Source organism: Microcaecilia unicolor, chromosome 8 (genome assembly GCF_901765095.1).
Source record: "Microcaecilia unicolor chromosome 8, aMicUni1.1, whole genome shotgun sequence".
Classification (NCBI taxonomy): domain Eukaryota; kingdom Metazoa; phylum Chordata; class Amphibia; order Gymnophiona; family Siphonopidae; genus Microcaecilia; species Microcaecilia unicolor.
This window is the reverse complement of record NC_044038.1, coordinates 1121777-1137618: the sequence shown is the minus strand read 5'-3', so window position 1 is coordinate 1137618 and position 15842 is coordinate 1121777. Positions and strand designations below refer to the sequence as shown.

Here is a 15842-nt window from a genome sequence, read left to right as displayed (position 1 = left end):
GGACTCTTGCTACTTCTGGGGACTGTACAAGGATTTGCCCACTGGTGGAAACAGGATACTTTACTGGGCTAGATGGACCTTTGGTCTAACTTATTTGACAACTCTTATGTTCTTACCACCTGTTTATTGAAAGGTTTGATGATTGACGATGTGGAGCATGAGTGGAATGAGCCAATAATATTTGACAGTTGCTCCTAGTCTGAGTCCCTTTCTTGCCTGTTTTTATAACAGTTTTTACTTGATTTCTGTTGATTGCAAGTACAGGCACTGAACCTTTGTTTCTAAGTTTTTGGCTGCTGGTGTTGGCATTGAGGTAAAGGAATAGCCTAGTGTTCAGAGCAGCAGGTTGAGAACTGGGGAAGTCAAGGTTCAAATCCCAGTAACACTGTTATGACCTCGGGGAAGTTGCTTAAGTCTCCATTGTGTTTGGTACAAATTTAGGTTGTAGCTGTCGGTGGGGGGGGGGGGGGGGGGTGTCAAGAAAATACCTTATGTAACTGAATTAATCTCTTATTGAGTTACTAGTGAAAAGCTCTGAGCTAAATTTAAAAAAAATGGTGGAAATATTACTTTGCTCCCTGTTTTTAGGCATAGATTAAAACTGAGATTGTACCAATTCACTCTGCAGCTATGCTTGCTAAGTATTTGTTGGATTTTGTTCTTTAGGTCAAAAAGAGGTTAATAATTCAACTGTCGCCTGTGGTAGGTCAAACCGCAGAGCAACACTAGAAGATCTGGCCTCTGACAGAAACGATAGTAACATAGTAAATGTTGGCAGATAAAGACCCAGACGGTCCATTCTGTTTGCCCACCAACATGGCCAGAGTTGAATCTGGTGCTTTGCCAGGTTCCACTTCACGATTAAATGCTAGTATACTTAATCTTTCCATTATGTAGCTTTCCACTATTCTAGAACCAGTGGGATAGTTCTGTCCATCAACCAACAGGTGGAGATACTGAGCTGAGACATATGTCTCTTGCCATCCCTCTGTCTCCTCCTGACTTCTAGCTTTCTCTTCTGTCTCTGCTAGTAGAAGAGTAGAGCGAGGCTAAGGTGAATGTTGCTGGAGCCTTTCCAGCAGACTCTGCCCATTTTCATTGCAGTCATGGCCTTTCTGTCCGCTGGCGAGGCTTGAGGTCCCTTCTAGCAGTTGCTGCTGCTCTTCCCAGCTACTGCTGCTGCTGTACATCTTTTTTGTATACCTCTGCTGGCAGGGTCAGGTCCCACTGGCAGCTGCTGCATCTCTTTCCCATAGCACGACTTTCTTGAAATTTCTTAAAATTCTCTGCTGGCAGGAAATGGAGTCCTCACCTGGGAGTTCTCTTTATTTGAACACATCAGTTTGCGCAAATGCAAACATACCTATGCATCCAGACAGTCAGGTGGCCCTCCAGAATTGATGCTATCACTTCTGTGAAACACACTTTAAAAAAAAAATAAGGCAGTGTGCTGGTTGTGTTTGTCCATTGTGGAAAAATAAGGGAGATAAGGTTAGTGGAACTCGGGGTCACTCAGAACTTGATATTCCATACAAGTCACCTCTTAACCCAGGGACTCTGTTTTGGTGGCTGATCCTATCAGATTTCTCCAGGGGCTTGTCTGTACAGATTATGCAACTCCAGATTGTCCAACCCAGGCTGGAGAGCTCACGTAGAGGGCTTTACACCCAAGCCCTATGGGCCTATTCTGGAGATCTTGCTCAGATAAAATTCCTGGAGCTAAGGGCAGACTGGAATGTTCTAAAGGCTTTTTGGAAATTGGTTATAAAGATGAGATTTGATATACCGCCTTTCTCTGGTTACAATCAAAGCAGTTTACTGCCCAGAGTCAGGAAGATCTGGAGTGGGAATGGAACCCATTTCCGCTGGTTCTCAGGCCACTGCACTAACCATTAAGCTACTCCATTCATCCTAATCCAGACAAACAGTCCAGATACTATGTTCTGTGTGAACAAGCAGGCTGGAAATAGAAAGCCAGCAAAGTGTGTTGTCTGATTTTACGCAGATTATTGTGGTTGAATTACAAAAGATTATTTACGTCATTAAATATTATTACATGTTGTTTTGATGTTTGGCCAAAACGTTTGGTGAAGTGTTGTTGCTGAGCCTTTGATTCCTTGGTTGCTTATTATTGTTCAAGCATCACTAACACAAGGTAAACTGACTGTTTTTTAGGAGAGTGGTAGTAACTCACATTTAAAAAAAAAAATCAGGTCTTGATGAAGAATGTTTAAAGCAGGGGTTCTCTAACTGATCCAGTATGACCACATTTTATCACTTTAAAATTTGTGACCCCTGATGATGATGATGAAGAAAACTAAGTAGAAAATATCTTCTCCCCCCCCCCCCCACCCTTCCCCCATGTATTCAAAACATGAAGTCAGCAATCTCAGTCTGCACAGGACTCTGTCTCATTGTATACGCATAGATCCCAGTACTCTAGTCTTAGAGGAAGGGGTCGGAGCCTGTGAACGTTCACTGACTGTCATTACTGGGTATTGTTCCCAGCAGTGGTCCAAAGAAGGGGTGCAGTCCTGTTACTGTGATACAAGCAAAGCACAGCGAAGGCGACACCAAAAAATCAGGAGCTAGATGATTCGTTCAGCTATTCGTTCAGCCAGTGTTAAAGTCTTACAGTTGTGCGATGATGACGACGACTCCAGTGTAAACTCTAACAACTTTCTTTTGCTTATTCTGCCTGTGGCAGTTAACCAATGAGATTTCAAATTTATCGCTCCTTTGTCATGTGCCAATAGGCTTCCATATTCCGTGCGTACGCTTATACGGAGTCTTTCCTGCAGAGGAGCGGTCTTAAACCATGGATATAAGCGAATCTTGCACTTATCAGTGGTGCGCTAAACTGAAGTTTGTCCCCATAGAAATTGATGGTGCCAAAAAACGGGACTGAAGTACGGCATGCAGTTAAAAGAGCATGCGCTTATCCGACGTGCACTTAAATGGAGTACACTGTATTGACACATTGTTGTGTTTTTCTATTCGTGTTGCCTCTGGTATATGGAAACAGAGAAACTGACAGCAGATAATCATCTACTGTCTTCCTCACCCTTAGACTTCTAATATGCTTGTCTCACACTTTCTTGAATTCAGATTCAGTCTTTGTCTCCACCACCTTCACCAGGAGGCCATTTCACGAATTCACCACTCTTTCCATGAAGAAATAAGAACATAAGAATAGCCATACTGGTCCATCTAATCCAGTATGCTGCTTCCAACAGTGGCCAATTCAGGTCACAAGTACCTGGCAGAAACCCAAATAGTGGCAACATTCCATGTCACCAATCCCAGGACAAGCAGTGGCTTCCCCATGTTTTTCTCAATAGCAGACTCGACTTTTCCTCCAGGAATTTGTCCATACCTTTTATAAAACCAGATAGGCTAACCACTGTTACTATATCCTCTGGCAAAGAGTTCTAGAGATTAACTATTCATTGAGTCTTTGTACTTTTTGAAAGAGTAAAAAATTGATTCACTTCTACTTGTTCTACACCACTTAGGATTTTGTAGACCTCAGTCATATCTCCCCTCATCTGTCTCTTTTCCAAGCTGAAGAGCCTTAACTTATTTAGCTTTTCCTTATATGAGAAGAGTTCCATCTCCTTTATCATTTCAGTCTCTCTTCTTTGAACCATTTCTAATTCTGCTATATCTTTTTTGAGATACAGCGACCAGAACTGAACACAGTACTCAAGGTGAGGCCACACCATGGAGAAATACAGAGGCATTATAGTATTCTCTGTCTTACTTACCATCCCTTTCCTAATAATTCCTAGCATCCTGTTTGCTTTTTTCGCTGCCACCTCACACTTGGCAGAAGATTTCAGCGTATTGTCTACAATGACACCTATATCCTATTCTTGAGTTCTAAGGTGGACCCTACTAGCATCAGGTAACTATGATTTGGATTAGTCTTCCCAATGTGCATCACTTTGCATTTGTCCACATTAAATTTCATCTGCCATTTAGATGCCCAGTTTTCCAGTTTCCTAAGGTCTTCCTGCAAGTTTTCACAATCTGCATGTGTTTTAATAATCTTGAATAGTTTTGTGTCATCTGCAAGTTTAATCACCTCGCTCGTCGTCCCAATTTCCAGATCATTCATAAATATGTTAAATAGCATCGGTCCCAGTACAGATCACTGTGGCCCTCCACTTAACCCTACCCTCTGCTTTCTGTCCAATAACCAATTCATTATAATAGAACATTTCCTCCTATCCCATGACTTTAATTTTCTCAGGAGTCTCTGGTTGTTCCTGAGTCTGTCCCCTTTCACCTTTATCCTGTGCCCCTTCATTCCAAAGCTTCCTTTCAGTTAAGAGACTTGCTTCTTGTGCATTTGTCATGGAGATATTTAAATGTCTGTGTTGGATCTCCCCTCTCCTGCCTTTCTTCCAGAGTATACATATTGAGACCTTTAAGTCTGTCCCTAAAAGCTGTATGCTTAAGATACTGATCATTTTAGTATTCGCCCTCTGGACCGACTCCATCCTGTATATATCCCTGTGTAGCTAAGCATCCTTCTAGCTTTGCCATCTCTTTTTCTACCTCTTTTTTTTCTTTTTTACCACCATCAGATCATCACATACGATCACACCCAAGTCCTGGTTTTCTTTCATGCACAGAAATACTTAATACCCTAAACCAGTGGGTTTCTGCCAAGTACTTGTGTCCTGCCTTAGCCACTGTTTGGAAACAGGATACTGGGCTAGATGGACCATTGGTCTGACCCAGTACGGCTACTCTTATGTTCTTAGTGTTTCCCAGGTCAGTCCTGGAGTTACCCCCTTGTCAGTCATGTTTTCAGGATATCCACAATGAATATGCATGACCTTGATTTGCATACACTGGCTCCATTATATACAAATCTTTCATGCATATTCATTGTGGATATCCTGAAAGCCTGACTGACAAGGGGGTACTCCAGGATTGACTTGAGAAGCACTACCTTAAATTGTACCGCTTCCCCAGGTAACCTAAATGCATGTTTAATTCTGGACCATTATTCAAGCTTTGCTAGACCCTCCTCATTTAATTTAGTCAAACACTTAGTTATATGTTTTGAAAAAAGCCTTTAATAAAAATATGGGGAAAAAATAATAACAAACAGAAAAGGTGTCTATCCTATTGCAAACCTTACCAGAGAGCCCTTCAGCAATATTGCTTACACAAATGTTAGAGAACCAGTCCGAGAACCACTGGTAACATCCTTTTCTTAGAGTGAGCTCTTGTTTGTCTGTTTTGCCACATCCTGTGTGGTGCCTGGAAGAAACCTTTATGGAGTCAGATCCTTAGTCTTTACAACTGACCAGCCAGGTATAAAAGTAAATAAATACTAAACCATTTTGACTATTGATTTTAAATGTTTGTTAAGTCTTCATTTTCATGCTTTGATTGCCACTTTGAAGAACTGACGGTAAAACAGTGAAGAACAGTGTTTCCTGTTGGTGTGTTGAAGTCTGACGTTGCAGGATTTTGGCAAGACCAGAAGTGAGGGGACATGTCTTTTGTTGGGGTGCAGGATATATCTGTGATGGGTGCCGGGGTGGGAGATGTACTTGAGACAAGGCATGAGGCTATGTTTGTCAGGAGAGCAGCATCTCTAAACCTAGGCTTAGAGAGGGGTTTGAGGTATATTGAGCTTTTTCCAGTAAAGTGTATTGTAAAGTTGTGGGGGCATCTCAGAAATTGGTTGGGGACATGTGTAATGTGAGATGATTTGCACAGAGACTGTGGGATAAAGGGGGTCTCTCTGAGACATATGTGAAGGGTTGGCGTCTGAGATGGTTTGCAGTGAGGGGCATGTCTCTGGGAGAATGTCTTGATTTTAGATTAGATTTGATTTAGTTGCCTTTCCAAATTCAGTCTCAAGGCAGGTTACATGTAAGTGCATGAAGTAATTTCTTGTGCATGCCCAAGATCAGAAAGGTCATTGAACCGTCTCTGGTTTTCATCTTGCTGCCATAACCACTGAGCTGCTCCTCCAATCCACTGTCTGTCATGGGGATCTCTGAGGAGGGAAGCAGCGGGTGGTGGAGGGAGTTTCCTGTCTTCCTTGGACAGTGGCATGTTGCTGATATTGTGTGTTCTGTTGCAGATTGGGCAGTACATCATGTCTCTTCCTCTTCACCTGGAACCGTTTGTTACACAAGAGGACTCAAATTTAGAGCTGGCTTTACATGCAGGAAAGCTTCCTTACCCTCCTGAGCAAGGTGAGAGGTCATCCAATTACTGAGAGGAGATGGCACACAGAGCTTTGGGAGAGAGGGGTGGCAGGAAGGTGACAGAGAAGGGATGGAGACTGTATGAAGGGTGGAGTGCAGGGCTTGGATGGGCAGTGCTGGGAAGGATCAGTAAGGTTGGAGGAGGTACAGTTCCAGTTCGAGGGGGAGAGGACACATTGCACAGCTGGTCACTTTACGTTGGTGCTGACTTTACTTGTGCAATTCTTTTTCATTACCATTCTTGCTGTCTCTCTTTACTTACTTTCACAAATATTAACTAACTAGTGGAACCATGCCCGTTTCCTCAACGATGAAACGGGCCCTAGGAAGGCTGTCATGTAAGCTTTTTTTTTTCTCTCTCCCCTGCCCTCCCCTCCATGTCCAGCAATTCTTCCCTCCATGTCCAGCGATTCTCCTGTTCCCTGCCCTCCCATCCGTGTCCCGCGATTCTGTCCTCTACTGTCCTCCCATCCCATCCGATCCATGTCCATAAATTCTCCTCTGCCCTGCCCTCCCCTCCCCTTCCTCCCTCCCTCCCCTCGATGTCCCGCGATTCTCTCCTCCCCTCGATTTGAACCTGAACGTTTTCTGGCTGGCTGGTGCTGGCTTCCGTTCTGTTCGTAACATCCCTTCTGACTACAGCTCGCCTCCAGCGTTCCCTTCCCTCTCAGTTCCGCCCTCTGACGTCATTACGTCTTGACGCGAGGGCGGGACAGTGAGGGGGAATGGAACGCTGGAGGCTGGCTGACGTCAGGAGATGTTACGAACCCAGGCAGCCAGCCAGACATGGGAACGTTGGAGGTGCAAATTATTATATAGGATGGGCCAGTGCCCAGCAGCTATAATGTGTGTGATGAGGAGGTTCTGTAAAGTGGGGTGGAAGGGAAGAAGGTGTCAGTTCTCAGGTGCAGAACGGTGCAATGTTTCCAGGAGAAGTTCGAATGTTCAATAATTTAGTTTAATCAAAATTTGAAATCAGGTACTTCTGTTCCTCTATTAATTTGCAGCCCCCGCACACCCCTTTCAGTCAATACTTACATCTTTTTCATGTGATGTGTATAATCCCACTCTGTGCTGCACACACCCTTCTGTTGTGTTGGAACATCTTGCAGGTGATGAATTACCAGAACTGGATAACATGGCTGATTATTGGTTGGGTTCCATTGCTAGAGCGACCATGCAGACATACTGTGAAGTTATCCTGCAGATACCAGAGCTTTCACTGCACTCAACTAAGCAGCTCATTACCGATATAGGTGGGTTGCTCATTCTCCACTCTTACTTATAAATAACAAGTAGTGAGCACTATATTGCAACTATTTCTCTCTTGTATTCTTACAATAATTAGCTTGCTTTTAGGGTTATGTGTTGCTATAAGAGTTCTAAGATCAAACCCTTGGTGAACCATTCATTTCTGTGGTTTTCTAGGCTCTCACGCTTAAGGCCATGCCTGTTGTAATCTATTAGTGTTCTAGGCTCTCACGCTTAAGGCCATGCCTGTTGTAATCTATTAGTGTTCTAGGCTCTCACGCTTAAGGCCATGCCTGTTGTAATCTATTAGTGTTCTAGGCTCTCACGCTTAAGGCCATGCCTGTTGTAATCTATTAGTGTTCTAGGCTGTCACGCTTAAGGCCAAGCCTGTTGTAATCTAATAGTGTTCTAGGCTTTGCATTTCTGTGTTGCTTTAGGCTCTCGTATTCAAGGCCATGGCTAATCTGCTACTAACTGTTGCCTTCTTGTGTTGTCACTCTACTGGGGCTCGCATTATGGTAGCCACCTCCTTTTATTGCTCTAGATTCGTGTTCTCCAAGCTCTTCTAAACTGGGACACTTGGGACACCCTCCAGCTTGTGAAGGGAAATTCTATAGTCTGGGTGCCTGTATTTATTCACCCCCTGGACATGTAAATATGTAGAGCACGAGCACCTATACACTTTTCAAGCAGGGCTCCTCACCGCTGTTGTACAACTTGCATATCATGTAAATGCAAGGGGGGGGGGGCTCCCACTCTTTGTGTCACTTACAAATATGGTAAGTTCTGTGAGTCCCTGCTGCAGTTAAGTGGCTGCAGTTATGTGTAACCTTGCATTTCAATGTTAGATGCACTGATCCCGAGTTTTGCTAAACTTTTATAACAGAATCTGGGCACCCAAGTGCTGTCCTACAAAAGGCTCCCACTTCACATCTTCAGGGCACCTAAGTGGAAAGTCTCAGCTGTGGAATTGCCCCTTAGTCACATCCTGAGAGCCTCGCCCTGCCGTTCATTTTCTGCACTTGTATTTATTAGCCTTCTGATGTATTTTAGTGAATCCTAGTCCTGAATTGCTCTGTCTCTGGAACAGGGAACAGGATCAGCCTGTGTCTTGGTTGGAGATGGCAGAGGTAAGGGTCCCCTGAAGCAGCCCTTGGTGAAGCATGGCCATGTTGGGCATCTGTTTTTAAACAACCTGAAGCAAGCGTAGTGAATAAACAGAATTTTCTCCTTTTTCATCAGCCTACTGTTGTTTTCTTCCACCATGGCAGAAATAAAACCAGTGATTTCTAGATCATGAGGACACAGTTTCCACAAGCCTGGTACAGCTGCTGCCCAGCATTAGACACTGATCCTATCAGATTTTTACTGGAATTTCTTAGCTTTGATAAGAATGTGACAGTATAATATTATTATATTTACTAATTTGAATGAATATTTTTAAATCTTATAGATTATCTAATAAATGTAATGGACGCGTTGGGACTTCAGCCCTTGAGGATGCTTCAAAACATTGTAAATCTTCTAAAAGTGAAGCCAGAAGAGTTCAGACAGACGGCCAAAACCTTTCCCCGGAGGCTGACGAGCAGCATCGCAGCCATGAGAAACATTGACTACTAATTCTAAGGTATCCCAGCACCACTGTGTTCATCAGAAACTTGAATATTAATCCCAGCACAATTGGGACTGGCTTCTGCTGGTCCATGGCGAGTCCTCATAGCACCTTGGCCCCAGCCCTCCTGATGAGCAGAACCTGGGTCCACTACACTGCCACCGACCTACCAGGCTGGCCGTCTTGAGTCTTACATGCCTAGATCCCAGCCCCACTGCAGTCATGAGACATTTCGACCAGTAAGCCAGAATTAAAAACCGTACAACCCCTGATGTCCAAATATGAAGGAGAGACCACTGCGACCCCCCTCCCCAACACACACACACCTCCTGCTGCTGCCTCCTCACCTCATGGTTCTCTCAGTATGTTTTCTAATTCTGTTTTCCTTCATTTGATTGAAAAACAAATCTCTTTAACGTACCAGTGTGAATATTTAGTAGTAAAATGTTGGCCTCTAGAACTTTATTGATGGTCCTGTGAAAGCTTTGAGGGTAACTGTAACAAACCACATAAATCTGCGTAGTGTTAAATACATAAGCGAGACCATTTTTCCAAGCAACTTTATGGATTTAGTTTGAAAATTACCCCAGCAAAACTGCCTGCATACAGTGACATGGGTTTTGTGTATGGATAGTTTCACCATAAAATTAGGTACATACTTTTTTCAAATTGGAGCATGAGTGTAAATTAACACTAGGGCCAGACCTCTCCTCTCAGAGCCTCATTCCCAAATGTGAGTAAAATTGCATGAGTACCGGGGTTATGGGCTCATTTTGGGAGAGAAGATTTAGCAAAGGACATTTTTGTGGGTAAAGCACTGCTTTATGTGCAGAAATGCCTTTTACAATTAGCCTCTCATCACCATCCTGTGAGAATAATTTAGAGAGGCAGACTGTTGTCTTTTGCATCCTTCTCCAAGTGTCGGCTATTACAGCAGTGCTTCCCAAACTGTGGCTTGTGACCCCAAAAACAGAAGTATAAATCGGCTTGCTTAGGCTCGGTGCATCTAAATCAGTTGGGGGCGTGGTGATCCTTCTTCACATGTGAAGGTCACATTGTGAATACAGCACCAACAGTTGAGGCCATGCATCCTTAGAAAGCGTGCAGCGCACGGCTCACGGAATTCTTTCTGACCCCTCTGCATGTGCATCTCTATCGTTTGTTTTGCTGTATTTATTGATGTCTGTTTCTCTTTCTGTTTTCTGTGTGTTTTTCTGTGGGGGCTGCAACGTCTGTGCGTGTTCATATGTACGCATGTGTGATGCATATTTGTATGTGTCTGCATGCTTATATGCATGTCTCTGGGTGGGTGCACTGGGGTGTGTGTATTTATAGCTGTGTGTCTGGCTGTGAGAGGAGGTAAGGGAATGGATGTTTGAAAGCTGTGATTCCCAAATTGCTGTACTGTGAATAAGTGTTTCTATGCTGCAGCTGTTGGAACTGCTTTTCCCATTTGGGAAGTAGTTTCATTTCTCTTCCAGCTTATACCACATGCAGAAGCTCCCCCCACTCCAAAATGCTGGATGCCACAGGCAAAAAAGTCCAGATATTCAGCAGCAGTATCTGGATAGAGCCAGCAGCTCACCACTCTATCTGGACAGTGGTGACATTCAGCTGCCACTGGACCTCTCTTTCAGTAGCGTTAAAACATAACACAAGAATTGCCATACTGGGTGAGGTGAAAGATCCATTTCTCGCAGGATCCCAGAAAGTATAAAGAGTTCATGATATTTACCACAGGGATAAGCAGTTTCTTTCCCAGGTCTGTCTTAATAGCAGTGTATAGACTTTTCTTCCCGGAATTTGTACAGACCTTTTTTTTTAATTCAGAGTTTTACTTATTCACTCCATTCTTGATTTTCTAGACCTTCACTTATCTCCCGTTAGCTGTCTTTTCAAAATGAAGAGCCCCAACCTCCCTATCCTTTCCTCATATAACATTTGTTCTATCTCTTAAATCATTTTGCCTGCCCTGGTCTGTTCCTTTCCTAATTCCATGTTATCTTTTTTGAGATGTGGTGACCAGAATTACACTACACAAGGTGCAGTTGCATCATGGAGCAACACAGAAGTATCATGATTTTTTTTGTTTGTTTTATTCTCTCTTCCTTTCCTAATAATTCCTAACATTTTGTTTGCTTTTTTGGCCACCATTGCACACTGAGCAGAAGATTTCAGTGGGTTGTCTATGATGACACCTAAACACTTTTCCTGGGTGGTGACTCCTAATCTGGAACCCATCATCATGTAGATGGAAAATAACTCCCCACCTTGCTCCATGAAATGGTCATTTATTTCATCTAGGAACTTTACCTCTCTACCGTGTTCTGATAACATTATTAAAATGCTGCCAATTTGGCTGCCCTCATTTCCACTAATATTTCATCTTCTGTCTGTTCATTGTGGCCAGTTGGATGGTAATATACCCTAACACCATTCTCTTTCTCTTCACACAAAGAATTTCTGTTCATAAAGATTCCATATTGCAATTTGTTTCCAACACAGTATTTTTCTGTTTGGCTCTGTCCTCTTTTAACATATAGTGCCACCCCTTCTCCAATTTGTTCCACTCTATTATTGTGATATAATTTGTATTCTGGTATCAACAGTGTCCCATTAGTTATCTTCCTTTCATCAAATCAATTCAGATGCCTATTATATTTACCTCTTCATTTAGTGCTTTGTGCTCTAATTCTCCCATCTTGTGTTTTAGTCTTAAGAACAATAAGAATAGCCACACTGGGTCAGACCAATGGTCCATCTAGCCCAGTATCCTGCTTCCAACTGTGACCAATCCAGGTCCCAAATACCTGGCAGAAACGCAAATAGTTACAACATTCCATTCTACCGATCCCAGGGCAAGCAGTGACTTCACCCACGTCTATCTCAATAGCAGACTATGGACTTTTCCTCCAGGAACTTGTCCAAACCATTTTTAAACCCAGATATGCTGACCGCTGTTATCACATCCTCTGGCAGCAAGTTGCAGAGCTTAACTGTTCTTTGAATGAAAAAATATTTCCTCCGTATTTCCATGTAATTTCATTGAGTGGCCCCTAGTCTTCTAGCCTTTGTATACAGACATTTCAAAATTGTGTTTTTGTTTATTTATTTATTATTAGGATTTATTTACTGCCTTTTTGAAGGAATTCACTCAAGGCGGTGTACAGTAAGAATAGATCAAACATGAGCAGGAGGCAATTAGAGCAGTAAAAATATTCAAACAACAAGTATGGCATGGTATACTACTTGCAATGACTACACAATACATAATAGAACATTATAATTGGTAGTGAGGGGTAAGGCAAAGTTGTAACATATAGATGAGTAAGAAAGTAGGAAGAATTAGAAAGTAAGGTCATTGATTTGAAGAAAGTTGCACATGAGGTCAGAGAGATGGTTAAATATCATCTCAGCTAGGGTAGGAATGGATAAACATGTCCCGCTGCAGTATGTGCAGCCCGAGTCAATCCTTGTGTGTGTGAGTGATACTAACAAGTTAGTTACTTCTTCCGTTAAAGGCTTGGTTGAAGAGCCAAGCTTTCACCTGCTTCCTGAAGCAGAGGTAGTCTTGTGTTAAGTGGAGCCTTTCAGGCTACTCTGGAGAAGGCTCACTTGTGGGTATCACATCATGTAATGTCTTTTGGAGAGGGTGTAGTTAGTGAAAATCCTTGGGAGGATTTGTATCTACAAACTGCTTTGCAGTTGACAGGGATAATTTGCAATCTTTACTCTGTCTGCTCTTCCTGTAAAAGTACCTGGCTTATTTTTCTCTTTGTTGTAACTTGTTAAGATGCCTTTACTTCACTCTTTTGATGGTGTCCTGTAAAGATATCCCACTCTGAGCCATGCGCTTCTAAGCGACTGTTCGCTTTCTCCCAATTTCTAGTCTAAAAGCTGTTCTGTTCTCCTTTTTAAACATCCATGCCAGCAGTCTGTTTTTCCCCCAGTTAAGATGAAACCTGTGTTTAAGAATAGGATCCTCCCTCTTCTGAATAATGCTTAGTTCCTAAATAAATGTTGAAAGATTTCAAATGTTTACCTAAGAGCTTAAATTTGACTTCCTGAATCTTCCTTTCACATTTTCCCTTGTCTTTGGTATCCACATGTACCAAGACATGTCCTTAGTCCTGTCTACAATCTTATCTCAGTGATGCATGAGGTCCATCACCTTTGCATCAAGCAAGCAAGTGACCAAGCATTCCTCATGCCCACTAGCCACCCAGCTGTAATTACTCTCCTAACCTCTCCCTCCTAGGTAGAAGCCCTTGGAGAACCATCTTTGGTATGAGAGGATATTGCATCTCCTGGAGGGCTTGTCCTTGCAAAAGGATCTTTCTGCTTCACCAAGGTGATGCTCTTACAGGTCACCTGTCTTCCAAGGCAACACAGAGGTTGCCAGACCTAGAAGTAAGACTATTATGTCCCTGAAGCTCTCCTCTACATACCTCTCTGTCTACCTCAGCTTCTTCAAGTCTGCTTGTCAAGCTTCCAGAGATCAGACTCATTCTCTGAGATCCTGGAGCTCTTTGTACCAAGTGCACATATACTACATCACCAGCTGGTAATCATACTTTTGTGGCACTTGATTTAAAAGACTGGGTAGCGTCCATCTCGCTGCTGAACTGCTGTCTCCGTCTTTATATTGGTGAGTTGTTGAATTATTAAGGCCTAAACTGACATAAAGGGGCTTGAGATTATTTTGTATATTTTATGCTTTTATCTTTTGTTTGATTCTCAATGAACTGTAAATATTGTATTGAACATGATCATTGTGAATCACTTGCTGACAAAAAATACCCTGTGTAACAAATTTCCCTTGTCCTCTTAATTGCGATCATTTTTATTCTTTTACTCTTTTTTTTTTTTTTTTTTTTTTTTTTCCCTTTCATGGTAATTTTTTAAACTTTTTATAATGAAAATGTAAACCGCTTTGGTTGGGCCTCAGAAAGGCAATCTATCATGTCTGCAATAAACATGATTGCCTCTAAATTAAGGAATGCCTGGGGGGTGTGAGAGTTGGGGAAGGTGGGTGAGAAAGAAGACTAATCTGAGGCAAAAGAACTGAAGACCATCTAATTCCCGCCCGTAACCTCCGTTCACAGGATAAATCCCTCCTCTCAGTACCCTTCTCCACCACCGCCAACTCCAGGCTCCGCTCATTCTGCCTCGCCTCACCCTATGCTTGGAACAACCTTCCTGAGCCCTTACGCCAAGCCCCCTCCCTGCCCGTCTTCAAGTCTTTGCTTAAAGCCCACCTCTTCAATGCTGCGTTCGGCACCTAACCCTTACCGTTCAGTGAATCCAGACTGCCCCAATTTGACTGCCCCTATCGGACCGACCGTTCACTTGTCTATTAGATTGTAAGCTCTTTGAGCAGGGACTGTCTCTCTTTGTTAAATTGTACAGCGCTGCGTAACCCTAGTAGCGCTCTAGAAATGTTAAGTAGTAGTAGTAGTAATTGATCCCATTACATAATGTTTAATGTTTTAAGACTGTAACAACTAAGGATAAACTAAAACAAAAAAAATATTAAACTCTTTAAACAAACTAATAACAAGATTTTTGCTTTTTTTTTTTTTTAATTTTTATTAAATTAGAACAGATTTTACCAGTACCCACACAAATTCTCTTCTTTCGTAAGGTTTAAGTCACCAAATTTACTCAGAGGCTTCCTTTACTTTTAGCGCTTAGAAGCGCTGCTACCTGGATGCTTTGAAGTGTCAGGCCCCAGAGCTCACCACTTCCCTTTCAGTGACCAGAGCTGCCTTTCGTTATTTCTGCTTCTTTTCCATTGACTGGATCCTATCCACAGGCCTCTCCTGTTAGTTACACTAGAATTGGGCAGGACAGGCTCGCTCACTCAGGACTTCTATATCAGATTTAATACTCATCTATTCTCAAGGGGATAGAGATGCCTATTGATTTCGGAGTTACTACTACTACTACTTAACATTTCTAGAGCGCTACTAGGGTTACACAGTGCTGTACAAATTAATGAATAAGGACGGTCCCTGCTCAGAAGAGCTTCCAATCTAAAGGACGAAATGTCAAGTTGGGGTAGTTGAGATTTCCTGAGAAGAGGTGTAGTGATTAGATGCCGAAGGCGACATTGAAGAGGTGGGCTTTGAGCAATGATTTGAAGATGGGTAGGGAGGGGGCCCGGCGTATGGGCTCAGGGAGTTTGTTCCAAGCATGGGGTGAGGCGAGGCAGAAAGGGCGAAGCCTAGAGTTGGCAGTGGTGGAGAAGGGTACTGAAAGGAGGGATTTGTCTTGAGAGCGGAGGTTACGGGTAGGGACGTAAGGGGAGATGAGGGTAGAGAGGTAAGGAGGGGCTGCAGATCGAGTGCATTTGTAGGTGAGTAGGAGAAGCTTGAACTGTATGCGGTATCTGATCGGAAGCCAGTGAAGTGACTTGAGGAGAGGGGTGATATGAGTATATCGGTTAAGGCGGAAGATAAGACGTGCGGCAGAGTTCTGAATGGACTGAAGGGGGGATAGATGGCTAAGTGGGAGGCCGGTGAGGAGTAGGTTGCAGTAGTCAAGGCGAGAGGTAATGAGAGAGTGGATGAGAGTTTGGGTGGTGTGCTCGGAGAGGAAGGGGCAAATTTTACTAATGTTATAGAGGAAGAAGCGACAGGTCTTGGCTATCTGCTGGATATGCACAGAGAAGGAGAGGGAGGAGTTGAAGATGACACCGAGGTTGCGGGCAGATGAGACGGGGACGATGAGGGTGTTAT

At 43.1% G+C, this 15842-nt stretch overlaps 1 protein-coding gene across 2 annotated transcripts in view; it reads left to right on the top strand.

Annotated features, from left to right (window-relative positions):
* Nucleotides 1–15842, top strand: part of COG7 (component of oligomeric golgi complex 7) — a 91915-nt gene that overhangs the window by 61441 nt on the left and 14632 nt on the right. Inside the window, exons 15-18 of one of the 2 annotated variants that reach the window (XR_003943024.1) lie at nt 6113–6227; nt 7352–7495; nt 8944–9519; nt 15367–15372. Coding sequence is in view for 1 of the 2 variants with exons in the window: in XM_030211087.1 (XP_030066947.1) it covers nt 6113–6227; nt 7352–7495; nt 8944–9110 (426 nt within the window). In the remaining variant the exon portion in view is untranslated. Of the gene's footprint in view, nt 1–6112; nt 6228–7351; nt 7496–8943; nt 11156–15366; nt 15373–15842 lie in introns of those variants that run through there. The other variant, XM_030211087.1, reaches the window with a different exon arrangement.